Here is a 27,562-nt window from a genome sequence, read left to right on the forward strand (position 1 = left end):
TAAATGACTAAAAAATAAAATGTAAATGTTTTACATACAGATCTCATATTACTGTATTTATTATTATTTTTTAAATATATTTAAATATTGATGTCACAAGTGTATCATTTGTACAGTTCTTTATTTAAAATGTAGTTATTTGTTACATTTAACTGTGTAAAATCTATTAGTACTACTTATTTCTCTGAGAGTGAGGCAGATATATAGCATTTTGCAAAAAAAACATTTGTCTCTCTAAAATTAAGCCATTAATTGATCGATTTTAAACAAACACATGTCTGTCATTGAACAACCCCCTGCCATGATTAGCAAGTGAGAAAACAAAACCATTTATTTGATCATTTCTTTAAACAATAGAAGCTAATTAACTAACATTTCTGAAAATGGATATATAGCGTTTTGGAATGAAACTCTTGTTTCCCCATCTGAGCTCAGAGTAGATGAGAGATGTAATGTTTGTCTCTGTTGTGTTGAAGCCCAATCAAGCAGGAGAGACCAGCCTCCCCTGTACCCAGCTGTGTGTCCATGAAGAGTGACTGGTCTATGGGTCAACCTATAGTGTTTAGAGAGGGAGAATTTTCTGCTGAACAAAGGTAAGAAGAACTCATGGGTCATGGTCAGTGAGTTAAACAACACTGTCTCTAGTCATTTCTCCTCTCCCATTTTCCCATTTCTTTTTGTTGTTTTCATAATCCATAGGCTAATCCTTTTTTCCATTTTCATAGTCCTGAAACAATATTAAACAAACACAACATTCCCTCCCTGTGTGTGTGTGTGTGTGTGTGTGTGTGTGTGTGTGTGTGTGTGTGTGTGTGTGTGTGTGTGTGTGTGTGTGTGTGTGTGTGTGTGCACTCCCTGGATGAGGAGATGTAATCTCTGTCCTGATTGCCTAGTCACTTTTACCCCTACCTACATGTACATATTACCTCAACTACCTCAACTACCTGGTACCCCTGCACATTGACTCGGTACTGGTACTCCTTGTATATAGTCTAGTTATTACCTCAACTACCTGGTACCCCTGCACATTGACTCGGTACTGGTACTCCTTGTATATAGTCTAGTTATTACCTCAACTACCTGGTACCCCTGCACATTGACTCAGTACTGGTACTCCTTGTATATAGTCTAGTTATTACCTCAACTACCTTGTACCCCTGCACATTGACTCGGTACTGGTACTCCTTGTATATAGTCTAGTTATTACCTCAACTACCTGGTACCCCTGCACATTGACTCAGTACTGGTACTCCTTGTATATAGTCTAGTTATTACCTCAACTACCTGGTACCCCTGGACATTGACTCAGTACTGGTACTCCTTGTATATAGTCTAGTTATTACCTCAACTACCTGGTACCCCTGGACATTGACTCAATACTGGTACTCCTTGTATATAGTGTAGTTATTACCTCAACTACCTGGTACTCCTGGACATTGACTCAGTACTGGTACTCCTCATATATAGTCTAGAAGGCTTTGAGAGTCAGAAGCAGGATAAGGAAGTGGTGGACGCTGAAGATGAGAAGCAGGAGAGCAGTGCCAGAGAGGGGGCTCAGAAGATCACACTGCACGTCCTGAGGAAAATGAACCAGAAGGAGCTTGCTGACACACTGGAGAAAAGTAAGAGCTGTCTTCCTCATGTTGAATGCTGTTTTATAACGAACATTTAAAAGCTGTAGCTAAAGTAGCTGTGTAACTAAATGATATTGTAGCAGCCTTAACACAACACCTAGTGACCTCATCAAGTAGCAGCAGGGATGTGTTGTGTTGATTAATTTAGACAGAGAGAAGAGGAGAGAGAAGAGGAGAGAGAGAGAGAGAGAGAGAGAGAGAGAGAGAGAGAGAGAGAGAGAGAGAGAGAGAGAGAGAGAGAGAGAGAGAGAGAGAGAGAGAGAGAGAGAGAGAGAGAGAGAGAGAGAGAGAGAGAGAGAGAATACCAATAATAATATAATCCAGTCTGTAATGCATTATGAAAACATTTACAAATTTATACAGTAAGTTAAGAGAACAAATTATTTTTATTAAAAACTTTATAACAGTCCTAGAATACTGTAGGCATTAAAACATACGCAATATTAATATCCTCTGTGTTATTTCTTCATTCAGATGAGCTTGCTGTGATTTGCCAACGTGAACTCAAATCTAATCTAAAGAAGAAGTTTCAATGTGTATTTGAGGGGATCGCTAAACAAGGAAAGCCAACACTTCTCAATAAGATCTACACAGAGCTCTACATCACAGAGGGTGGAACAGGAGAGGTCAATAATGAACATGAGCTGAGACAGATTGAGACAGCAACCAGGAAACAAGCAAGACCAGAGACTGCAATCAAATGTAACGACATCTTCAAACCATTAACTGGACAAGACAAACTTATCAGAACTGTGCTGACAAAGGGAGTCGCTGGCATTGGAAAAACAGTCTCTGTGCAGAAGTTCATTCTGGACTGGGCTGATGGAAAAGCAAATCAGGATGTCCAATTTGTATTTTCATTCCCTTTTCGGGAGCTGAATTTGATGAAAGGTGAAAAACACACTTTCATTGAACTTCTCAATCACTTCTCAATCGAAACCAGAGAATCAAGAATCTCCAACTACGACAAGTACAAAGTTCTGTTCATCTTTGATGGTCTGGATGAGTGCCGACTGCCCCTAGACTTCCAGAAGAACAAGATATGTTGTGACGTCACAAAGTCAACCTCAGTGGATGTTCTGCTGACAAATCTCATCAAGGGAAATCTGCTTCCCTCTGCTCTCCTCTGGATAACTACCCGACCTGCAGCAGCCAATAAGATCCCTTCAGGGTGTGTTGACCAGGTGACAGAGGTACGAGGGTTCAATGACCCACAGAAGGAGGAGTACTTCAGGAAGAGATTCAGTGATGAGGACCTGGCCAGCAGAATCATCTCACACATAAAGACATCAAGGAGCCTCCACATCATGTGCCACATTCCAGTCTTCTGTTGGATTTCTGCAATAGTCCTTGAACACATGTTGAGTACAGACAAGACAGAAGAGATGCCCAAGACTCTGACTGAGATGTACTCACACCTTGTGGTGTTTCTTACCAAACAGAAGAATGAAAAGTATCTTTGGAAAGAAGAGACAGGTCCACACTGGAATAAAGAGAGCATTCTGTCACTGGGAAAACTGGCTTTTCAACAGCTTATGAATGGCAATCTGATTTTCTATGAAGAAGACCTAAAAGAGGCTGGCATTGATGTCAATGAAGCCTCAGTGTACTCAGGATTGTGCACACAGCTCTTTAAAGAGGAATGTGGGCTGTACCAGGAAAAGGTGTACTGCTTCGTGCATCTGAGCATTCAGGAGTTTCTGGCTGCAGTATATGTGTTCCTCTCATTCATCAACAACAATGAGAATCTAATGGCGGAACAGCAATCAACGTCCAGGAACTTTTCTGTGAGGATCAGACACAAGCGTAAAGTTACTGTCTACAAGAGTGCTGTGGATAAAGCCTTACAAAGTGAGACGGGAAACCTGGACCTTTTCCTCCGCTTCCTTCTGGGCCTCTCACTGGAGTCCAATCAGAAGCACTTACGAGGTCTACTGACAAAGACAAGAAGCAGCTCACAGAGCCATGAAGAAACAGTCAAGTACATCAAGGAGAAGATCAGGAAGAATCCCTCTCCAGAGAGGTGCATCAATCTGTTCCACTGTCTTAATGAACTGAATGACCATTCTCTAGTGGAGGAAGTTCAAAGCTACCTGAGCTCAGGAAGTCTCTCAGAAGAAGAACTGTCACCTGCACATTGGTCAGCTCTGGTCTTTGTGTTGCTGACTTCAGAAAAGGAGCTGGAAGTGTTTGACCTGAAGAAATACTCCAGATCAGAGGAAGGTCTTCTGAGGCTGCTGCCAGTGGTCAAAGCCTCCAGAGCTGCTCTGTGAGTACATAAAATGACATTTAAGTACTAATCATCAGGAAGAAATATTCAGTTTAGAGAAAAATATATATTATAATATGTATATAATATATTATATTATATTATATTGAATAACTTACTGAATCAGTGCATTGGTGTTCACATTTGTATAACAATATGACCATGCAATTCTAGGAGACGGAAGACGAATCTATATGTTGTTTAAGAGAATAAACCAAATGCATCTGCCATTGTCCTTCTACACTACTGGTGTTAAATTAACAGTGTGTTTGTGAAATCATGATGATCTCTCTGTCAGGCTGTCATTCTGTGGACTCACAAAGGAAGGCTGTGCGTCTCTGGTCTCAGCTCTGAAGTCAAACCCCTCACACCTGAGAGAGCTGGATCTGAGTAACAATGACCTGAAGGATTCAGGAGTGAAGCTGCTCTCTGCTGGACTGGGGAATCCCAACTGTAAACTGGAGACTCTGAGGTCAGTATTCCTGTAGTTGGTCAACAAGTGATAACTGTTCACAAGATCCACATGCGTTTACCAGGCACACATAGTCCACACCATATGTGTTTGGACAGTGAAGCTTACTGTTTTAAATTTTGTGCTATGCTCCAGCATTTTGGATTTCAGATTGAATGTTTCATTATAGAATGTCACCTTTTATTTGATGTTAATAATTGTTATTGGTGAGAGGTTAGCATGTTTTGTTGTAGCCTCTGTAACTTTCTCACTCATTATTATTCATGATTCATTCATGATCTTTCTCAATCATGGCATCATTAGGATTCATTCAGTAGTGTTTAGAAACATGTTATCTACTCACAGAAAGACAATTACTCCACACCAAAGGATAGTAGTGTGGTTTTAATATGATTTGACTCTTTGCAGGCTGTCAGGCTGTCTAGTCACAGAGGAAGGCTGTGCTTCTCTGGTCTCAGCTCTGAAGTCAAATCCCTCACACCTGAGAGAGCTGGATCTGAGTAACAATGACCTGAAGGATTCAGGAGTGAAGCTACTCTCTGCTGGACTGGGGAATCCCCACTGTAAACTGGAGACTCTGAGGTCAGTATTCCTGTATCACTCAATGAACACACACTCATTGGACACACACACTCACTGGACACGGACACACACACACACACACACACACACACACACACACACACACACTGGACACACTGGACACACACACACAGACACACACACACACACACACACACAAGGATTAATTTAGTAGTGTTTAGAAACATGTTATCTACTGTTAATAATGATACATTAATTCATGTACAGTGGGGGAAAAAAATATTTAGTCAGCCACCAATTGTGCAAGTTCTCCCACTTAAAAAGATGAGAGAGGCCTGTAATTTTCATCATAGGTACACGTCAACTATGACAGACAAATTGAGAGAAAAAAAATCCAGAAAATCACATTGTAGGATTTTTTATGAATTTATTTGCAAATTATGGTGGAAAATAAGTATTTGATCACCTACAAACAAGCAAGATTTCTGGCTCTCACAAACCTGTAACTTCTTCTTTAAGAGGCTCCTCTGTCCTCCACTCGTTACCTGTATTAATGGCACCTGTTTGAACTTGTTATCAGTATAAAAGACACCTGTCCACAACCTCAAACAGTCACACTCCAAACTCCACTATGGCCAAGACCAAAGAGCTGTCAAAGGACACCAGAAACAAAATGGTAGACCTGCACCAGGCTGGGAAGACTGAATCTGCAATAGGTAAGCAGCTTGGTTTGAAGAAATCAACTGTGGGAGCAATTATTAGGAAATGGAAGACATACAAGACCACTGATAATCTCCCTCGATCTGGGGCTCGACGCAAGATCTCACCCCGTGGGGTCAAAATGATCACAAGAACGGTGAGCAAAAATCCCAGAACCACACGGGGGGACCTAGTGAATGACCTGCAGAGAGCTGGGACCAAAGTAACAAAGCCTACCATCAGTAATACACTACGCCACCAGGGACTCAAATCCTGCAGTGCCAGATGTGTCCCCCTGCTTAAGCCAGTACATGTCCAGGCCCGTCTGAAGTTTGCTAGAGTGCATTTGGATGATCCAGAAGAGGATTGGGAGAATGTCATATGGTCAGATGAAACCAAAATATAACTTTTTGGTAAAAACTCAACTCGTCGTGTTTGGAGGACAAAGAATGCTGAGTTGCAACCAAAGAACACCATACCTACTGTGAAGCATGGGGGTGGAAACATCATGCTTGGGGGCTGTTTTTTTGCAAAGGGACCAGGATGACTGATCCGTGTAAAGGAAAGAATGAAAGGGGCCATGTATCGTGAGATTTTGAGTGAAAACCTCCTTCCATCAGCAAGGGCATTGAAGATGAAACGTGGCTGGGTCTTTCAGCGGGACAATGATCCCAAACACACCGCCCGGGCAACAAAGGAGTGGCTTCGTAAGAAGCATTTCAAGGTCCTGGAGTGGCCTAGCCAGTCTCCAGATCTCAACCCCATAGAAAATCTTTGGAGGGAGTTGAAAGTCTGTGTTGCCCAGCGACAGCCCCAAAACATCACTGCTCTAGAGGAGATCTGCATGGAGGAATTGGCCAAAATGCCAGCAACAGTGTGTGAAAATCTTGTGAAGACTTACAGAAAACGTTTGACCTGTGTCATTGCCAACAAAGGGTATATAACAAAGTATTGAGAAACTTTTGTTATTGACCAAATACTTATTTTCCACCATAATTTGCAAATAAATTCATAAAAAATCCTACAATGTGATTTTCTGGAGAAAAAAATTCTCAATTTGTCTGTCATAGTTGACGTGTACCTATGATGAAAATTACAGGGCTCTCTCATCTTTTTAAGTGGGAGAACATGCACAATTGGTGGCTGACTAAATACTTTTTTTCCCCACTTTATATACAGTACCAGTCAAAAGTTTGGACACACCTACTCATTCAAGGGTTTTTCTTTATTTTTACTGTTTTTTACATTGTAGAATAATAGTGAAGACATTAAAACTATGAAATAACAAATATGGAATAATGTAGTAACCAAAAAAGTGTTAAACAAATGAAAATATATTTTATATTTGAAATTCTTAAAATAGCCATCCTTTACCTTGATGACAGCTTTGCACACTCTTGGCATTCTCTCAACCAGCTTCACCTGGAATGCTTCCCACATATGCTGAGCACTTGTTGGCTGCTTTTCCTTCACTCTGCCGTCCGACTCATCACAAACCATCTCAATTGGGTTGAGGTCGGGTGATTATGGAGACCAGGTCATCTGATGCAGCACTCAATCCCTCTCCTTACACAGTCTGGAAGTGTGTTGGGTCATTGTCCTGTTGAAAAACAAATGATAGTCCCACTAAGCCCAAACCAGATGGGATGGCGTATCGCTGCAGAATGCTGTGGTAGCCATGCTTGTTAAGTGGGCCTTGAATTCTAAATAAATCACAAACAGTGTCACCAGCAAAGCACCCCCACACCATAACACCTCCTCCCCCATGCTTTACGGTGGGAACTACACATGCCGAGATCATCCGTTCACCCACACCGCTTCTCACAAAGACACGGCGGTTGGAACCAAAAATCTAACATTTGCACTCCAGGCCAAAGGACAAATTTCCACCGGTGTATTGTCCATTGCTCGTGATTCTTGGCCCAAGCAGGTCTCTTCTTATTATTAGTGTCCTTTAGTAGTGGTTTCTTTGCAGCAATTCGACCACGAAGGCCTGATTCACACCCTCTGAACAGTTGATTTTATTTTTATTTATTTTTATTTCACCTTTATTTAACCAGGTAAACCAGTTGAGAACAGGTTCTCATTTACAACTGCTACCTGGCCAAGATAAAGCAAAGCAGTGCGATAAAAACAACAACACAGAGTTACATATGGGGTAAAACAAAACAAAGTCAAAAATATAACAGAAATAAATATATATACAGTGTGTGCAAATGTAGCAAGTTATGGAGGTAAGGCAATAAATAGGCTATAGTGCAAAATAATTACAATTAGTATTAACACTGGAATGATAGATGTGCAAGAGATGATGTGCAAATAGAGATACTGGGGTACAAATGAGCAAAATAAATAACAATATAGGGATGAGGTAGTTGGGCGGGCTAATTTCAGATGGGCTGTGTACAGGTGCAGTGATCAGTAAGGTGCTCTGACAACTGATGCTTAAAGTTAGTGAGGGAGATAAGTGTCTCCAGCTTCAGAGATTATTGCAATTTGTTCCAGTCATTGGCAGCAGAGAACTGGAAGGAATGGCGGCCAAAGGAGGTGTTGGCTTTGGGGATGACCAGTGAGATATACCTGCTGGAGCGCAGACTACGGGTGGGTGTTGCTATGGTGACCAATGAGCTAAGATAAGGCGGGGATTTGCCTAGCAGTGATTTATAGATGGCCTGGAGCCAGTGGGTTTGGCGACAAATATGTAGTGAGGACCAGCCAACAAGAGCGTACAGGTCACAGTGGTGGGTAGTATATGGGGCTTTGGAGACAAAACGGATGGCACTGTGATAGACTACATCCAATTTGCTGATTAGAGTGTTGGAGGCTATTTTGTAAATGACATCGCCAAAGTCAAGAATCGGTATGATAGTCAGTTTTACGAGGGCATGTTTGGCAGCATGAGTGATGGAGGCTTTGTTTTGCGAAATAGGAAACCGATTCTAGATTTAACTTTGGATTGGAGATTCTTAATGTGAGTCTGGAAGGAGAGTTTACAGTCTAACCAGACACCTAGGTATTTGTAGTTGTCCACATACTCTAGGTCAGACCCGTCGAGAGTAGTGATTCTAGTCGGGTGGGCGGGTGCAAGCAGCGTTCGATTGAAGAGCATGCATTTAGTTTTACTAGTGTTTAAGAGCAGTTGGAGGCTACTGAAGGAGTGTTGTATGGCATTGAAGCTCGTTTGGAGGTTTGTTAACACAGTGTCCAATGAAGGGCCAGATGTATACAAAATGGTGTCGTCTGCGTAGAGGTGGATCTGAGAGTCACCAGCAGCAAGAGCGACGTCATTGATATACACAGAGAAAAGAGTCGGCCCAAGAATTGATGTTGAGATGGGTCTCTGACTTGAACTCTTTGAAGCATTTATTTGGGCTGCAATTTCTGAGGCTGGTAACTCTAATGAACGTATCCTCTGCAGCAGAGGTAACTTTGGGTCTTCCATTCCAGTGGCGGTCCTCATGAGAGCCAGTTTCATCATAGTGCTTGATATTTTTTGCGACTGCACTTGAAGAAACTTTAAAAGTTCTTGAAATGTTCCTTATTGAATGACCGTCATGTCTTAAAGAAATGATGGACTGTCGTTTCTCTTTGCTTATTTGAGCTTTTCTTGCCATAATATGGACTTGGTCTTTTACCAAATAGGGCTATCTTCTGTACACCCCCCCCTACCTTGTCACAACACAACTGATTGGCTCAAACGCATTAAGAAGGAAAGAAATTCCACAAATTAACTTTTAAGAAGGCACACCTGTTAATTGAAATGCATTCCAGGTGACTACCTCATGAAGCTGGTTGAGAGAATGCCAAGAGTGTGCAAAGCTGTCATCAAGGCAAAGGGTGGCTATTTGAAGAATCTAAAAAATTAAATATAGAAAATTTGTTTAACACTTCTTTGGTTACTACATGATTCCATATGTGTTATTTCATAGTTTTGATGTCTTCACTATTATTCTACAATGTAAAAAATAGTTTTAAAAAAGCTAAACAAAAACTTGAATGAGTAGGTGTGTTCAAACTTTTGACTGGTACTGTATATATACATTTATGAATAGATATGGCAGGTTTCAGGACTCTGATGTATCTGAAAATGTTGAAAAAATATATTTTCACCACCAAAGAATGTCAGTGCGGTTTTAATATGATTTGACTCTTTGCAGGCTGTCAGGCTGTCTAGTCACAGAGGAAGGCTGTGCTTCTCTGGTCTCAGCTCTGAAGTCAAATCCCTCACACCTGAGAGAGCTGGATCTGAGTAACAATGACCTGAAGGATTCAGGAGTGAAGCTGCTCTCTGCTGGACTGGGGAATCCCCACTGTAAACTGGAGACTCTGAGGTCAGTATTCCTGTAGTTGGTCAACAAGTGATAACTGTTCACCAGATCCACATGTGTTTACCAGGCACACATAGTCCACACCATATTTGTTTGGACAGTGAAGCTTACAGTTTTACATTTGGTGCTATGCTCCAGCATTTTGGATTTGAGATAGAATGTTTCATATTAGGCGACAGAACATAATGTCACCTTTTATTTGAGGATATTCATACATATATATTCTTTACCGTTTAGAAATGAAAGCACTTAATGTATCTAGTTCTCCCTTTTGAAAAAGTCGTAATTATTTGGACAAATTCAATTAGTCGAAAGTTTATTGGGCTCCCGAGTGACGCAGTGGTCTAAGGCACTGCATCTCAGTGCTTGAGGCGTCACTACAGACCCCCTGGTTCGATTCCAGGCTGTATCACAACCGGCCGTGATTGGGAGTCCCATAGGGCGGCGCACAATTGGCCCAGTGTCATCCGGGTTTGGCCGGTGTAGGCCGTCACTGTAAATAAGAATTTGTTCTTAACTGACTTGCCTAGTTAAATAAAATAAAAATACATAAAAAAGTGTTTGGTCCAATATTCCATACCTGCAGTGATTACATCAAGCTTGTGATTCTACAAACTTGTTGAATGCATTTGCAGTTTGTTTTGGATGATGTTTTTCCCAAAAGAAACTGAATGGTGAATAATGTCCTGTCATTTTGGAGTCACTTGTATTGTCAGTAAGAATAGAAGATGTTTCTGAACACTTCTACATTCATGTGGATGCTACCATGATTATGAATAATCATGAATGAATCGTGAATGATGATGAATGAGAAAGTTACAGAGGAACAAGGATCATACCCCCTCTGTTATTGGTAATGGTGAGAGGTTAGCATGTTTTGTTGTAACCTCTGTAACTTTCTCACTCATTATTATTCATGATTCATTCATGATTTTTCTTAATCATGTCATCATCAGGATTAATTTAGTAGTGTTTAGAAACATGTTATCTACTCACTTAGACAGAAAATTACTCCAGTTATCATCAACCATCCAGTTACTATTGGACAAAACATAACCCAAAACACAACCAAAACAAACTGCAAATGCAACCAACGAGTTTGGGACCAAATACTAAACTTTTGACTACTTTAATATACTATAAGTGAATTGGTCAGAATACTTATGACTTCTTCAAATGGGGGGACTAGATACATAAAGTGCTTTCATTTCTAAACGGTGAAACAGATATGTATTAAAATACCTTCAAATAAAAGGTGACATTATATACTGTCACCTCATATGAAACATTTGATCTCAAATCCAAAATGCTGGAGTACAGAGCCACATTTAAAATGTTGGCTTCACTGTCAAAATAGATATGGTGTGGACTGTATACTCAAGACAATCTAAATCTGATACCTCACTGTCTGTCTTTTGACTGATACCGCTTTTTAAACTGCTCTGGTCAGTCTACTCAAATATTCGTACTATACATTTTTCTCTCTACAAGCAATACTTTGATAATTTGATCATTTCTAATAATGATACATTAATGTATGAATATATATGTCAGGTTTCAGGACACTGATGTATCTGAAAATGTTGAAAAAATATACTGCCACTATTTCCACCACCAAATAATATCAGTGTGATTTTAATATGATTTGACTCTTTGCAGGCTGTCAGGCTGTCTAGTCACAGAGGAAGGCTGTGCTTCTCTGGTCTCAGCTCTGAAGTCAAACCCCTCACACCTGAGAGAGCTGGATCTGAGTAACAATGACCTGAAGGATTCAGGAGTGAAGCTGCTCTCTGCTGGACTGGGGAATCCCCACTGTAAACTGGAGACTCTGAGGTCAGTATTCCTGTAGTTGGTCAACAAGTGATAACTGTTCACCAGATCCACATGTGTTTACCAGGCACACATAGTCCACACACTATGTGTTTGGACAGTGAAGCTTACAGTTTTACATTTGGTGCTATGCTCCAGCATTTTGGATTTGAGATATAATGTTTCATATTAGGCAACAGTATATAATGTCACCTTTTATTTGAGAGTATTTTCATACATATCTGTGTTACTGTTTAGAAATGAAATCACTTTATGTATCTAGTTCTCCCATTTGAAAAAGTCTTAATAATTTGGACATATTCACTTATATTGTATTAAAGTAGTCATAAGTTTAATATTTGGTCCCATATTCCTTACCTGCAGTGATTATATCAAGCCTGTGATTCTACAAACTTGTTGAATCCATTTGCAGTTTGTCTTGGTTGTGTTTTGGATTATGTTTTTCCCAATAGAAACTGAATGGTGAATAATGTCCTGTCATTTTGGAGTCACTTCACTTGTATTGTCAGTAAGAATAGAAGATGTTTCTGAACACTTCTACATTCATGTGGATGCTACCATGATTATGAATAATCATGAATGAATCGTGAATAATGATGAATGAGAAAGTTACGGAGGAACAAGGATCATACCCCCTCTGTTATTGGTAATGGTGAGAGGTTAGCATGTTTTGTTGTAGCCTCTGTAACTTTCTCATTCATAATTGTTCATGATTCATTCATGATTTTTCTTAATCATGGCATCATCAGGATTCATTTAGTAGTGTTTAGAAACATGTTATCTACTCACTTAGACAGAAAATTACTCCAGTCATCATCCACCATTCAGTTACTATTGGACAAAACATAACCCAAAACACAACCAAAACAAACTGCAAATGCAACCAACGAGTTTGGGACCAAATCCTCAACCATTGACTTCTTTAATAGACTATAAGTGAAATGGTCAAAATACGTATGACTTCTGCAAATAGGGGGACTAGATACATAAAGTGCTTTCATTTCTAAATTTTGTACTCCTGAGTGGCGCAGTGGTCTAAGGCACTGCATCGCAGTGCTAACTGTGCCACTAGAGATCCTGGTTCGATTCCAGGCTCTGTCGCAGCCGGCCGCGACCGGGAGACTCATGGGCGGCGCACAATTGGCCCAGGGTAGGGGAGGGAATGGCCGGCAGGGATATAGCTCAGTTGATAGAGCATGGCGTTTGCAACGCCAGGGTTGTGGGTTCGATTCCCACGGGGGGCCAGTATAAAAAAAAAAAATGTAATCACTAACTGTAAGTCGCTCTGGCTAAGACCGTCTGCTAAATAACTAAAATGTAAACGGTGAAACAGATATGTATTAAAATATCCTCAAATAAAAGGTGACATTATATACTGTCACCTCATATGAAACATTTGATCTGAAATCCAAAATGCTGGAGTGTACAGCCACATTTAAAATGTTAGCTTCACTGTCAAAATAGATATGGTGTGGACTGTATACTCAATACAATCTAAATCTGATACTTCACTGTCTGTCTTTTGACTGATACTGCTTTTTAAACTGCTCTGGTCAGTCTACTCAAATATTTGTACTATACATGTTTCTCTCTACAAGCAATATTATGATTTTTTCTAATAATGATACATTCATTTATGAATAGATATGGCAGGTTTCAGGACACTGATATAAATGAAAATGTTGAAAAAATACACTGCCACTATTTTCACCACCAAAGAATAGCAGTGTGTTTTTAATATGATTTGACTCTTTGCAGGCTGTCAGGCTGTCTAGTCACAGAGGAAGGCTGTGCTTCTCTGGTCTCAGCTCTGAAGTCAAACCCCTCACACCTGAGAGAGCTGGACCTGAGCTACAATCACCCAGGAGACTCAGGAGTCAGATTGCTCTCTGCTGGACTGGAGGATCCACACTGCAGACTGGAGAAACTCAAGTATGTAGAGGGTTTATGTCAATGTTCATATCAGACATGTTGGAGTTATCAGGCTAGTTAAGACAAACATTCTGACCACCACTTGGACTAAGTTATATAAAGTCTGTGTGTAAGTGTGTGTGTGTGTGTGTGTGTGTGTGTGTGTGTGTGTGTGTGTGTGTGTGTGTGTGTGTGTGTGTGTGTGTGTGTGTGTGTGTGTGTGTGTGTGTGTGTGTGTGTGTGTGTGTGTGTGTGTGTTCAGGTGTATCCCTCAATGACTGTCTGTTCTTCTGCTTACCGCTACAGTGTGGAACATGGTGGAGAGAACACAATGAAACCTGGACTTAGAAAATGTGAGTGTTGACTGCTGTGAAGAATATGACTAAGAATACGTCTTAATTCAAGTGAAGTCAAAGTCAAAGACCATCATCATTACTTACTTGGTCATATTAAATATCAGCTGTAGTTCTACAGAATCACAAACCAGGGACACCAAATTTTACAAAGAGTTGCTTTGACAATGTGTGTGTCTGTGTGTGGCGTGTTCGTGTGACTTTAGAAATGTGTGTGTTCAGGATGTGTGTGTGTGTGTGTGTGTGTAATTAATGGGAATAAGTATGTTTTATATTACCATACAGTATAACATATGATCATTGAACAAATCTCAAGTTCCCTTAACTTCTCCTTTTGATACCTAGAAACATCTACATTAAATGAATTAGTGAAAAGTGAGTTAACATTCTAATGTGAATGATGATGATTTCTAATATTGTGTCTGGTTTCATCCATCAGATGTCTGTGATCTCACACTGGACCTAAACACAGTAAACAGATTCCTCTCTCTGTCTGAGGAGAACAGAAAGGTGACATGGAGGAGAGAGGAACAGCCGTATCCTGATCACCCAGAGAGATTTGAGGGCTGTGGACAGGTGCTGTGTAGAGAGGGTCTGACTGGGCGCTGTTACTGGGAGGTAGAGTGGAGTGGGAGAGGGGCTGGTATAGGAGTGACATATAAAGGAATCAGCAGGAGAGGATGGGGTGATGACTGTTGGATTGGATGGAATGACAAGTCCTGGAGTCTGCTCTGCTCTGACAACAGTTACTATGCCTGTCACAATAATAAGTCCACTACCATAGACGTCCCCTCCTCCAGCTCCCACAGAGTAGGAGTGTATCTGGACTGGCCAGCCGGCACTCTGTCCTTCTACAGAGTCTCCTCTGACACACTGACCCACCTGAACACATTCCACTCCACATTCACTGAGCCCCTCTATCCAGGGTTTAGGGTTCATTTTGTTTGCGGTTCCTCAGTAACTTTAACACACTGAACACATACACACACACACACAGGACACACACACAAACACTGGACACACACACACTGGACACACACACACACACACACACTCACACTGGGGACACACACTCACACACACTGGACACACACAGGACACACACACACGCTGGATACACACACACACACACACACACACACACACACACACACACATACACACTGGACACACACACTGGACACACACATATTGGACACACACACTGGACACACAAACACAAACACACACTGGACACACACACACACTGGACACACACAAACACACACTGGACACACACACTGGACACACACTCACACATCTTCCTATAATAGTGAGGACCTTGACACAGGACCTTCAAATGAGGACCATCATTTCTGATAGAATTGGGAACAAACAGACACCTCATTCCAGCACCAAGTGTCCAACAAACACAGACATCACTTCAAAACCTGATAAACTCCAATGAACAAATAGACATGCAGGGCACCAGTCTAGTGAGGACCAGTGGTTGCTAGGCAGTTTCTGGATCCCAGGTTCCAGAACAGCTTCTATCCCTTCTATCCCAGAATGATTACTTTTATACTATTCCAGGTATTCCTTAAAGAGGTAGGGTTTCAAGTGTCTCCGGAAGGTGGTCAGTGACTCTGCTGTCCTGGCGTTGTGGGGGAGCTTGTTCCACCATTGGGGTGCCAGAGCAGCGAATAGCTTTGACTGGGCTGAGCGGGAACTGGGCTTCCGTAGAGGTAGGGGGGCTAGCAGGCCAGAGGTGGATGAACGTAGTGCCCTCGTTTGGGTGTAGGGTCTGATCAGAGCCTGAAGGTAAGGAGGTGCCGTTCCCCTCACAGCTCCGTAGGCAAGCACCATGGTCTTGTAGTAGATGCAAGTGGAAGCCAGTGGAGTGTGCGGACGAGCGGGGTGACATGAGAGAAGTTGGGAAGGTTGAACACCAGACGGGCTGCAGCGTTCTGGATAAGTTGTAGATGTATCCTCTGAACTTGGGAAGGTTGATCACCAGACGGGCTGCAGCGTTCTGGATAAGTTGTAGATGTATCCTCTGAACTTGGGAAGGTTGAACACCAGACGGGCTGCAGCGTTCTGGATAAGTTGTAGATGTATCCTCTGAACTTGGGAAGGTTGAACACCAGACGGGCTGCAGCGTTCTGGATAAGTTGTAGATGTATCCTCTGAACTTGGGAAGGTTGAACACCAGACGGGCTGCAGCGTTCTGGATGAGTTGTAGATGTATCCTCTGTTTAAAAATGTAAACTCTTACAATAACACTGCTAAAATACCAATGAGATCATTTTTTTGTGATAATTTGTTGTATATATTTTATGTTGAAAAACAAATTGTACATGGATATATTGTACTTTTCATAATAAAAAGCACTTTAATTGTCAAAACAATTTAGTTATCGATTTTACATTCCCTTTCCCAGTCGCAGGTCGACTTTTGTCATGAATCTTGCCCTGGAGGCAGAACTGCACAATTTCCTATAGATATGACAGCTGCAAAGTCAATATTGGCTATATCGTAAACATTTGTGGAAATTAATTGTGTTTTATGGTCTTAATTTAAGGTAAGGATTAGCAGTGAGGTTAAGGTTAGCATTAAAATCAGATATTATTACTTTATGCCTGTGCCAGCTAGTGACCACTTTGCAGAACTGCCTCCAGGGCAAGATTCATGACAATAAATGCCAACCTGCCTCCCAGTCATCCCCTCCCTATCTCTACAAGGCTGCAGAACATGCAAGCTAGTGATGCGGGGGTTGTCTCATAACCCACAGTCCCCAGGCGGGTGGGTGGCAGGCAGGTTCAATACAGAGAAAACAATAGACTACATAAGAAAATCCATCAATGGATCATTATTGTGCAATTTACACTAAGTGGACAAAACATTAAGGACACCTGCTCTTTCCATGACAGACTGAGCAGGTGAATCCAGGTGAAAGCTATGATCCCTTATTGATGTCACTTGTAGATGAAGGGGACGGGACAGTTAAAGAAGGATGTTTCAGCCTGGAGACAATTGAGACATGGATTGTGTGTGTGTGCCATTCAGAGGGTGAATGGGCAAGACAAAATATTTATGTGGCTTCAAACGGGGTATGGTAGTAGGTGCCAGGCACACCGGTTTGTGTCAAGAACTGCAACGCTGCTGGGTTTTTCACGCTCATGGTACATTAACCAAAGGACATCCAGCCAACTTGACACAACTGTGGGAAGAATTGGCGTCAACATGGGCCAGTATGCCTGTGGAACGCTTTCAACACCTTGTAGAGTCCATGCCCCGACGAATTGAGGCTATTCTGAGGGCAAAAGTGGGGAGGTAACTCAATATTAGGAAGGTGTTTGATATAACGTCTTTTGATAGAGCATTTATTAATGTCTTTAAAGTCATCAGCTGTAGGTGAGAGAGAGGAGAAGGACACGCCATGTGTTGTGTCGGTCACGGATGGGGGGCCAGAAGGTCGGCGTGCCAAGATAGATTAGGGGCCACTGTTGCTAATCTTAGAAAGAGTACGTGATGGAATGGCCTGGCTCTGGGTGCCACACGATACTATGTACGGGGATCCTATTGTAGGAGATGAGTGACACTCAATAATGGTTGGCAACTGTGGGATGGAAGTAGCTCGGAGAGCATTATATAAACTGAGAGGTTTTCTATGGAAGTCATGCAGATGACAAGAGGCTAAGCCCGTACCGCTTGTCATTGAATCCAGGACTGTAACCATTAAATAACAATGAATCAACTCTCCATCTAAGTGGTCGACTACTCTCTTACATCCTGAAGGACGAGATACCAGAGAAACTGGTCATAACAGTGTTGTGAATATTTAGTCCACTCAGTGTATAACCTGTAGCTACACTGTGCAGTTAGCACCTTAACAGACGGCCCCTGTCTTTATCAGCATCATAAAAGATGACAGTATTTCAACCACATCAAATATGCATCCAAGCCAAAGACTAATGACACAGGAGTGGTATCTGATTCTACACTATAGGAACCTTTTCAAGTGGTTATGAGAGGTCATATTATTTCATATGAGTCTGCCATAAAACAAAAGGGAATGACATGTGACTGGAGGAGATCGCCTGCCCAACATCCTCTATTCTGACCAACAGAGACAAATCCAGTCCCTTTGAACTACCTAGATCTGTCCAGCAGGGTTGCCCACTCAGTCCTCTGCTCTTCGCTGTCTCCCTTGAACCCCTGGCGATACAAATAAGGGATCATCCTAATATCCAAGGTCTTAAAGTAGGAAACATAGAAAGCATCATTTCGTTATATGCAAACGATGTGCTTTTATACCTCTCAGACCCAGTAGCCTCTGTCCCTAACCTACTAGCCTTAATCAATTCATTTGGCAAACTATCTGGAAATTCAATACATTGGGGAAAAAGTGACCTCATGTTTATCTCAGATAATTGTACAACAAGTGAGCTAGAGAGGATACCTTTTAAAGTGGTGCATGATCACTTACCTTACCTGGGTCTAAACATACCTAGAAACCCAAAGCTCATCTGTAAAGAGTATTTTTCTCCAACTACACAGAGGCCTCTACTGGTCATCTCAAGGAGACCTGGGGTAAAGAGTATGTTTCTCCAACTACACAGAGGCCTCTCTACTGGTTGAATAATAAATTAAGCTAGGTAAATTCAATTCAAATAATATAGCTAGTAACTTCAAAATACTTACAGCTGAAATACACTGCCGTTTTCTTTGTGAACATGGTGAGATGGAGGAAGCAGCATCCACATGTAGAGTTGTGGGGGAGGGGACAAGTTTCCCAAATAGACACTGGCTTTGGATCAGGTTTAAATTCCTCCCAGTAATGATCCTTGTTAGGTTTGGGGGAGGGGAAGCTGATCCTAGATCTGTATCTAGGGGAAACTTCACCCCAGCAAAGAGAGATGGGGGAAGAGGAGGAGAGAGAGCGTTGCTCTCAGGATTGACAGATCATGTACAAAATCTACCAGTAGGAAATTGGTGTCAGAATATAATATCTGACCTTTAGCAGTTCTAATGTCTTCATTTGCTCCATTTCATTTGTCTTGTTGATTGATTGCTGATATCTAGTTTCACAGGTGTTGATGAAGAGCATCCATCCGTTTTAGTAACGCATTAATAGTAATGCATTCATAGACATATAGTTGATACTGGTGGTCCTACCCATCCCCCACTTCACTCCATTAACCCTACACTTGCTGCTCACATGGTGGTTTGTCTCAATGTATCTGACTTTAGGTCAGTTTTTAAGGTTCAGAAGGTAAAGATTGTGTTAGGCTGTGTCAGGAGCACTAGTGGTAGTGCTGCCGCTCCCAGATCACACATTGCCCTATATAAGTATATACTGTAGCAAGCTGAACCCAACACCTACCAATTAACACCTTCTGATCTCTTGGTGTAATGGATAAGGTGTTGGCTTGATAGTCGCTGGACCCGGGTTAGAGTCCCGGTTGGAGCTATCCCTTAATTCGTTACATTGGTGTCAGAAGTGGGATAGTGCCTGTGAGGCCATCAAAGAGGCATGTACACGTGAGAGACTTGCTATAAAGAAGTGTGGGGGCATTCTCTCCCCAAGGAAGGGGGTAATGTAGCGACCTTAATCCAACACCTAGCCACATCATCGAGAGGTTCGGACCTCTTGGCGTAGCGCTTGTTGGGTTCTGACTTCTAAACATGAAATAGACTTATTCATGTCACTGAGGGAGAGAGGGGAATGTATAACGTTTCCATTCTGTCAGGATATGTTATTGTTAGTCATCAGGGATCCTATTGGAGGAGAAGAGACACAGTCTGGTACAAGTCAACATGACAGCCGTGAGTTGGGGAGGAGTGAGCAATTTGGGCAGAGGTCAGGTTAGATGAAGTGAGGAAGAACATATATCACTAATCTTCCGGATAGCAACAGAGGTGTATTGGCTGTTCAGATGTGGAAGGAGGGGCTCAGCATAGGAGAAAGGGTTAAATACCAGTGCTTGTGTGAATATGTTCTTTGTCTTATGCAGCTGTATGATCCAACGGGTGAATAAACTTGGTTTGAGCTTTACTAAACGTCCCTGAGTTTTACTAGGTTCATTTAGAACCTAACACGCTTAAGGTGTTGGCTTAACAGTTGATGGACCCAGGTTCAAAACCTGTTTGGGGCTACCCCCTGAATTCACTACAATATATTTATTTGCCTACGGGCAGGGAGAACCGGGTTTGAGACGAAAGGGGCATTACACCGTTGCTGTTTGCAAAAAAACACTACATTGGTGGAAGCAGTGGAATGGTGCCTTGGGAGAGGTGTGCACATTTCATGGGCGGGATCTGTACCCAGGTGTCCCATGGGAAAAACCAGTGTCTTGACCATTAGACCAAGAGGTAATGCCCTCTTGACCTGAGGGTGACACTGATTTTGAAGTTGAAGGCAGGACTACCTCATTACCAGATCATGAGACAGACTCATGTTTTCTACACACATGGGATAGTGTAAAAGGAACTTTGCCTAGGAAGCCCATGCTAGAAGTGTTAGGAGGTGGAAGTTAGAGAATTAGTCCAGTAACTGAAAGGTCACTGGTTTGAGTCCTGAGTCAGACAACAAAACGTGGGATTTGATCTGAATTGGCAGATCTGTGACCAACCCCTTCAGAAAGACAAATTCCCTTTGTTCCCTGTAACATGGACTAATAAAGTTGTACTGTACTGTGCTGTGCTGCACTTTATTGAACAGAACCTGAGAGTCCAGCATGTCAGGGGATGGGGTGGGGGGTGGGGGGTGAGAGCAGCAGTGGGGGATGGGTAGCTAGTCCTTGATTGGCTGTAGACCTGGGAGCCACAACTGCCAAGAGAAATTCAATCTACCCTTTTTATCAGCCAAGCCAACATAATGTTTTACACACCCTTTTTGTGGACTGTTAATGTTTATATTTAAAATCAACACTGAGCTTTTCATGTTATAATCTGTTATTTATCAAATCTGATAGTAAAATATTGAAACCATATACAATATGCACTAGAAATGGTTGTAATGAAAACCTGGGACACTCCTATAGACCTATGGAATTATGAGGGGGGGGGGGGGGGGGGAGATTATTCATGGTTAACTAGTCTGTTTATTCCACTGATTCATATTGATACCAGTCCATTCATTGGCTGTAAAAGTGGGTAAAAACAGAAAAGCATATAACTGTAGCTATGTGGTCTTTACTTGAGTGTGTTTCAGCAGGGTGAGGTCAGAGAGCTGCTTCCAAGTCAGTATTTTTCTGAACTCATAAAATCCTTTATACAATCTGATGGGATGAATGTTCAACCCCATTTAAATGACCATAAAGTCTATATAGCACCTTTAAGTTAAGACCTCACAGATCTGTTCATGGCAAAGCAGTTCAATTAATGATATTAATTGATTCTTAAAGAATATTACTTATAAATCATGAGCCTCATCTTGAGAAGTCACCTGTGACAGTATTCATAAAGAGTAGGAGTACTGATCTGGGATCAGTTTTGACTTTTAGATCATAATGAAACAGATTAAATGGACAGGGGGGACCTGATCCTAGACAGCACTCCTCCTCTGGGGGGGGGGGGGGAATTATGTATTTCTGAAAGATATCAAGTAATTTAGGATTTGAAGTCAATTCTTGCGTAGGAAACTGCAGTCTGGTTTGTTTGTCTGAGTGAACAGAGCAGTTGGGGGAAGGGAATACACATACAATGTTTCAATCTCCAACTGTCTTGTTTCACAGACTCCTGTGAGAGAGAATATAGTAGACGGTTGCTGTCAAAAAGTGATTGGTGAGTTTTCCTGTGTCCTGTGTTTATGACCTTTTAAGGACATCCTGTCCGGACGTTCTCTTCACTATTTAGGGTGTGCTTATGTAACTTGATAGTGCAGCTTTTTCTTTGAAGTAAAGCACATTGATGGGGAATATATGATATATTATGCTGTGAGAGAAAGAGCACATATTTACCTGATTTGTTAAATATTAATAGTTAACAATTAATATGATTAACAATAGTAGAGACATTTCTTAACTACCAATGCTGTGCTTTTGGTAAGGATGGTTCCCTCCAGCTCCCTGCAGCTGGTCTGGGCGTGTAGTCAAGGACATGGGATAGAGATCAACTGGAGGAACAGGTAGACCGGGATTGTTTCAATTTCTCGTTGCTTCCACACAGCCACAAGAAGAAAACATGGTGGCTCCTGATCTGCCAGGGAGGGGTGTGCTTGGATGAAAAGCAGAGATTGTCTTGGACAATTTGCAGAACTTATGAAGAGCGATACAAATCCTGTTGACTCTGTATTAACTTCTGCCTGCAATTGCATAACTAAAGATATTTTACATATACTCAGAAGCCGTGTCATTTTCTAAAGTTTAAAGGTTGTTTAAGAATAAGAGAATATCAGCACTGTGCAAAGAACCCTCTACAACATGTTTGAAATACAAAGTAATGGACTGGTGATTGATGTGTCGTGTACTGACCTAGTTGAACTTAAAGTTTGAACTGTTTGAAAAATGTGAAACAGTTGGGAATTTTTGTAGTGAATTTATGGAGCTGCTGTGTAGTGAGCTTGTGACCCCTTGTAGAATGAAAAAGTAATTTCCGGGTAGGTCTGCCTGAGTATAAGTAACTGTTAGACTTGTCCTGTGAACACTACGAGCGACAAGAAACCTCAAGAGAGATGAACCACAGAAAACTCCAGAAAACACGTCTCCTAGACCAATTCTAGGTGTGTTGTGTCCTTCATGTCTGGGCCACAAGGACAAAACCATCGATGCCATTCTTTGTGATGCACCTGATTGTTTTAATGGCGGGATTGATATGAGTGGAGGCCAACCGGACGATTCAACAGTGAAGATTTTCACACACAGCTGTCTCAACAACCTTTTTCAGCCAAAAACCGCAGGAGTTTTTCTCCTGCGTTTCGCATGAGGGAATGACTTAAGATAAGACTTGCTCTATGTCAGATCTAAAAGGCCCTGAATGGAACATCCCTGCCTGGGTACGCATTGGAAGAGGAAGTCTGTGGGCCAGATGATTTGAAAGTCATACGAAACTCTTCAGTAGCGTAGAGTCCAGACTCCAAAGTGACAATTTTAGGTTGTTCTAAATTCAATAGCGCAAATGCCACCCAATCTGTTAGTTCGTATGTATTTTCAAACGCTTGCAAAGAGGTCAACTATTTTGTGCCTGTCTTTAGCTTCAAGTGGCGAGTTTGGTTTAAGGTGCTTGATATGATGAAACAAGTGCAACAGTTTTTCCACCATCGTGAACATTTACGAAGATGGTCCCTTCTGTCCTCAAGACAGAACTTGGGCTTATCGGCAAGAAGGTTGATCTATCATCGAAAAGAAAACATGCGAAACCTTGAAGGCCATGGAGAGCCTGGTGGAAGAGGCAACGTCTGAGTCCCTCACTGCTTGAAGACGGGGATTTGGAGACTGATGGGGGTGTCGGGTTACAAAAGGCCCCTGAAAAGGAGAAAAATTATGATTATTATAATAATTATACATTTTTCTAAGAATTTTAAAAAAAAAATAATTATACATTTAAACATGTATTGTTTAGTAAGGTGTAGTATTGTGTAATAATACAGTTTATGATCCATATAAAGGTTTAGTAGTAAACATTAGTGTCATAGTTTAATATTCAATATTGTTTAGTGAACTTTAATAACTTGTATATAAATGCTTCCATTTCTGTAGCAACATTTTAAAAGAAAATAAAAGGTTTGAAAGAAAATTGTATTTACCTTCAATGAATTACAGCTCTCTCTCTCTTTCTCCGTCCCTCCCCTATCTATCTATCTATCTATCTATCTATCTATCTATCTATCTATCTATCTATCTATCTATCTATCTATCTATCTATCTATCTATCTATCTATCTATCTATCTATCTATCTATCTATCTATCTATCTATCTATCTATCTATCTATCTATCTATCTATCTATCTATCTATCTCTCTCTCTCTCTCTCTCTCTCTCTCTCTCTCTCTCTCTCTCTCTCTCTCTCTCTCTCTCTCTCTCTCTCTCTCTCTCTCTCTCTCTCTCTCTCTCTCTCTCTCTCTCTCTCTCTCTCTCTCTCTCTCTCTCTCTCTCTCTCTCTCTCTCTCTCTCTCTCTCTCTCTCTCTCTCTCTCTACACAAGAGCCACTGGTTCTTTGGGTTGTGTGTGTGTGTGAGCGTGTGTGGTGTTTCTTTAAAACAACTGTTTTGTAAACCTGTTTACCCTTTTAGAAAGAGTTGTCAGCTATCCATATTTTAATGGTCAACGGAACTGAATGTACACACGGGGTCCCCCAAGTGTCTTTGAAACTACTTTTTTAAACCTGTTTGGGGGGGGGGGGGGGGGGGGAGGCGTCCGAGGATGGAATGTCCAGTGGATGTCTCAGTCAATTAAAAACAAAAAAGGTAACTGTATTCTTTAAGATGTCCCGTTTTACTGCTAACCTAAACAGATCCATTTGACCCCATAAAAGACCGTCCGTGGGATGTCTCAGTCAACCAAGAAAAAAGACCCAGAGGACCAGAAGGCCTGAAGACATACATCTTAAAGAGACTCCTTGAATCATTTATTCCTCATGGAGCATTTTGAAGGTGAGTTGAATTTTCAATATGATGAAGGCTTCTATATCTAACTATGCATATATATATATATATATATATATATATTATTTATGCTGTATATTATAAATGAATGTTTTTAATAATGTATTGTATAAAATGATATAGTATATAATGAATGAGTGATGTTGTGTTATTGATTTTTTTAAACGAGAATGGACTCTACCTACATATGTATATATCCTACTGTTTATACCAAACAAATGTCAATTTTATGTGACATGTCTCAAGGTGTCTCAGAACCTATGAAAATGCATGCCAAACCAAGTCTCTACTCAAGAGTGGACCACTGGCTCTACCTAGTGGATATACAGTTACATCACAGTTATAGAAAAATTACTAGTCAATTGATAATGTGTGTGTGTGTGTGTGTGTGTGTATCTAGAATGTTAGTATAATATTATATATTATATATATATATATATATATATATATATATATATATATATATATATATATATATATATATATATATATATCTACCTACATATGTATTTATCCTACTGTTTTTACCAAACAAAGTTCTATTTTATGTGAAGTGTCTAATCAAGAGTGGACCACTGGCTCCACCTAGTGGATGATCAGTTACATCACAGTTGTAGAAATAAATTACCTAGCACGTTAGTATACTATTCTATATCCCTCTCTCAATGGATAACAATTCACTCAATGGATAACAATGGGTTTTTAAATATTTAACAGTATTTCAATATTTGGTTTTTGCAGACATTTTAAGACTGGATGACATACAATTTTCAGGTAATTAATATTATTATTTTATTTATTTGTTTTTTTTAAGGGGGTAGATCAGCTTAATATTGCAGATAGATTGTATCTTCCATCAATGTAATTGTCTGCATCACTTCCAGTCCCCCATGTTTTTTATATATATACACACACACACATATTTACATTTACGTCATTTAGCAGACGCTCTTATCCAGAGTGAGTGAGTGCATACATTATTTTATTTTTTTCTCCATACTGGCCCCCCGTGGGAATCGAACCCACAACCCTGGCATTGCAAACGCCATGCTCTACCAACTGAGCTACATCCCTGCCGGCCATTCCCTCCCCTACCCTGGACGACGCTGGGCCAATTGTACGCCGCCCCATGGGTCTCCCGGTTGCGGCCGGCTACGACAGAGCCTGGATTTGAACCAGGACCTCTAGTAGACCACTGCGCCACTCGGGAGATAATACACATACACATACATATACACACATATATATATAGACATATATATATATACATATACATATATATACATATATACACACATATATACACACATACAGTGAGGGAAAAAGGTATTTGATCCCCTGCTGCTGTTTCTTCCATTTGCGAATAATCGCACCAACTGTTGTCACCTTCTCACCTAGCTGCTTGGCGATGGTCTTGTAGCCCATTCCAGCCTTGTGTAGGTCTACAATCTTGTCCCTGACATCCTTGGAGAGCTCTTTGGTCTTGGCCATGGTGGAGAGTTTGGAATCTGATTGATTGATTGCTTCTGTGGACAGGTGTCTTTTATACAGGTAACAAACTGAGAATGTGTACTTCCTAATATAAAAGGCTTATCAGGACTGATAAGAAGACAGGATGAAGTAGCATGCTGTGTCTCAACTAACAATGATAGGCAGACTTTCTTTTGAAAAGGTGAAGGTTTGTCTGCCAGACCTACCAGGAGAATCTGGACATTTTCTGCGACTTGGAGACTATACATTTTACATTTTAGTCATTTAGCAGACGCTCTTATCCAGAGCGACTTACATGAGCAATTAGGGTTAAGTGCCTTGCTTAAGGGCACATCGACAGATTTTTCACCTAGTCGGCTCGGGGATTAGAACCAGCGACCTTTCGGTTACTGGCACAACGCTCTTACCCACTAAGCTACCTGCCGCCCACCACTATGTGGTGGTAAAGGATTAAGTAAGTAATTGATGGACAACACCCAAGTGGGAAGGTTAGTAATAGGGGTTGATGGCTACCTTGATGGAGGGCCAAGTAAGAGAGAGAGATTCCTAGATCTATATGGACCATTGTAGGACTTTTCTAACGCAGAGGAGGAAGGTGGCACCGCTTCGGCGGAGCATTGTTTTGTTTTGTCTGTGTGTTTTTGCAGCAGAGACTATTGGTACGCTGATAAGTGAAGGTCTACACCAACGGAGGTATGGATAGAGGGGAGATTGAACAGGTATCAGGTCAACCGATGCTACAGATGGCTACGAGGAAACTGACGATCTGGAGATGATAGTAGGTATATACACTGCTAAAGTGATAGTATTGAGAATGCATTGAGATAATGATCTGTATTTATTTTCAGGATGAGGAAAGTCATAATTGAATTCTGAATGTTTATAATGTATGTTAATATAAGTATACATTCTGAAAGTTGTAATGGGTGATTAAGTTGAGAGTTTTCATTTTCAGTGATAAGGATAAAGTGAATAAGAATTGTCATTTTAAATTTGGTTGAGTTCAGTCATTTGGTTGGTTATAATTTATAAGATTAATGAGTGATTTAAGTGAATTATTAGTCTGTATAAGCATATAAATGTTTTCTATATATATTAGGGGTTTAAACAGTGATACATTAAGGTCATGTCTTAGGATACATTTATATGATTTATTGAATAGACATTGTTGACTCATACTGTTTGAAACATGGAAGTTAAGGTGAGGATTGTGAATGAAATCATGAATATGTTGATTAATTGGGTTAAAGTATTATCATATTAGTAATGATATAGATTTGAAGTATTGGGTGATATTGATATGGATGTTTAGAGTGGTAAATATCTATGTTGATAGGAAAGTAAATAATTGGTTCCTATCATGGGGTTAGGATATTTTCATATGATGTGAATTTGGTTGAATTATTAAACCAGGAATAGTCTAGGGATGTGATGATGTAACAGGGA

At 40.9% G+C, this 27,562-nt stretch overlaps 1 protein-coding gene and 1 pseudogene across 2 annotated transcripts in view; one reads left to right on the forward strand and one right to left on the reverse strand.

The window, feature by feature from the left end:
* Positions 1–27,562, reverse strand: part of LOC311140884 (NLR family CARD domain-containing protein 3-like) — a 475,271-nt pseudogene that overhangs the window by 124,623 nt on the left and 323,086 nt on the right. The gene's annotated exons all lie outside the window — the stretch shown is intronic.
* On the forward strand, positions 1,972–15,014 carry LOC311099160 (NLR family CARD domain-containing protein 3-like; the record flags this gene model as incomplete). The annotated part of the gene is made up of 5 exons (XM_084139837.1): positions 1,972–1,996; positions 2,058–3,903; positions 4,202–4,375; positions 13,993–14,039; positions 14,479–15,014. 5 exons carry the CDS (start codon positions 1,972–1,974, stop codon positions 15,012–15,014), a joined length of 2,628 nt encoding a protein of 875 aa, XP_083995963.1.

Source organism: Coregonus lavaretus (genome assembly GCF_964263955.1).
Source record: "Coregonus lavaretus genome assembly, chromosome: 2".
In the NCBI taxonomy this organism is placed as follows: domain Eukaryota; kingdom Metazoa; phylum Chordata; class Actinopteri; order Salmoniformes; family Salmonidae; genus Coregonus; species Coregonus lavaretus.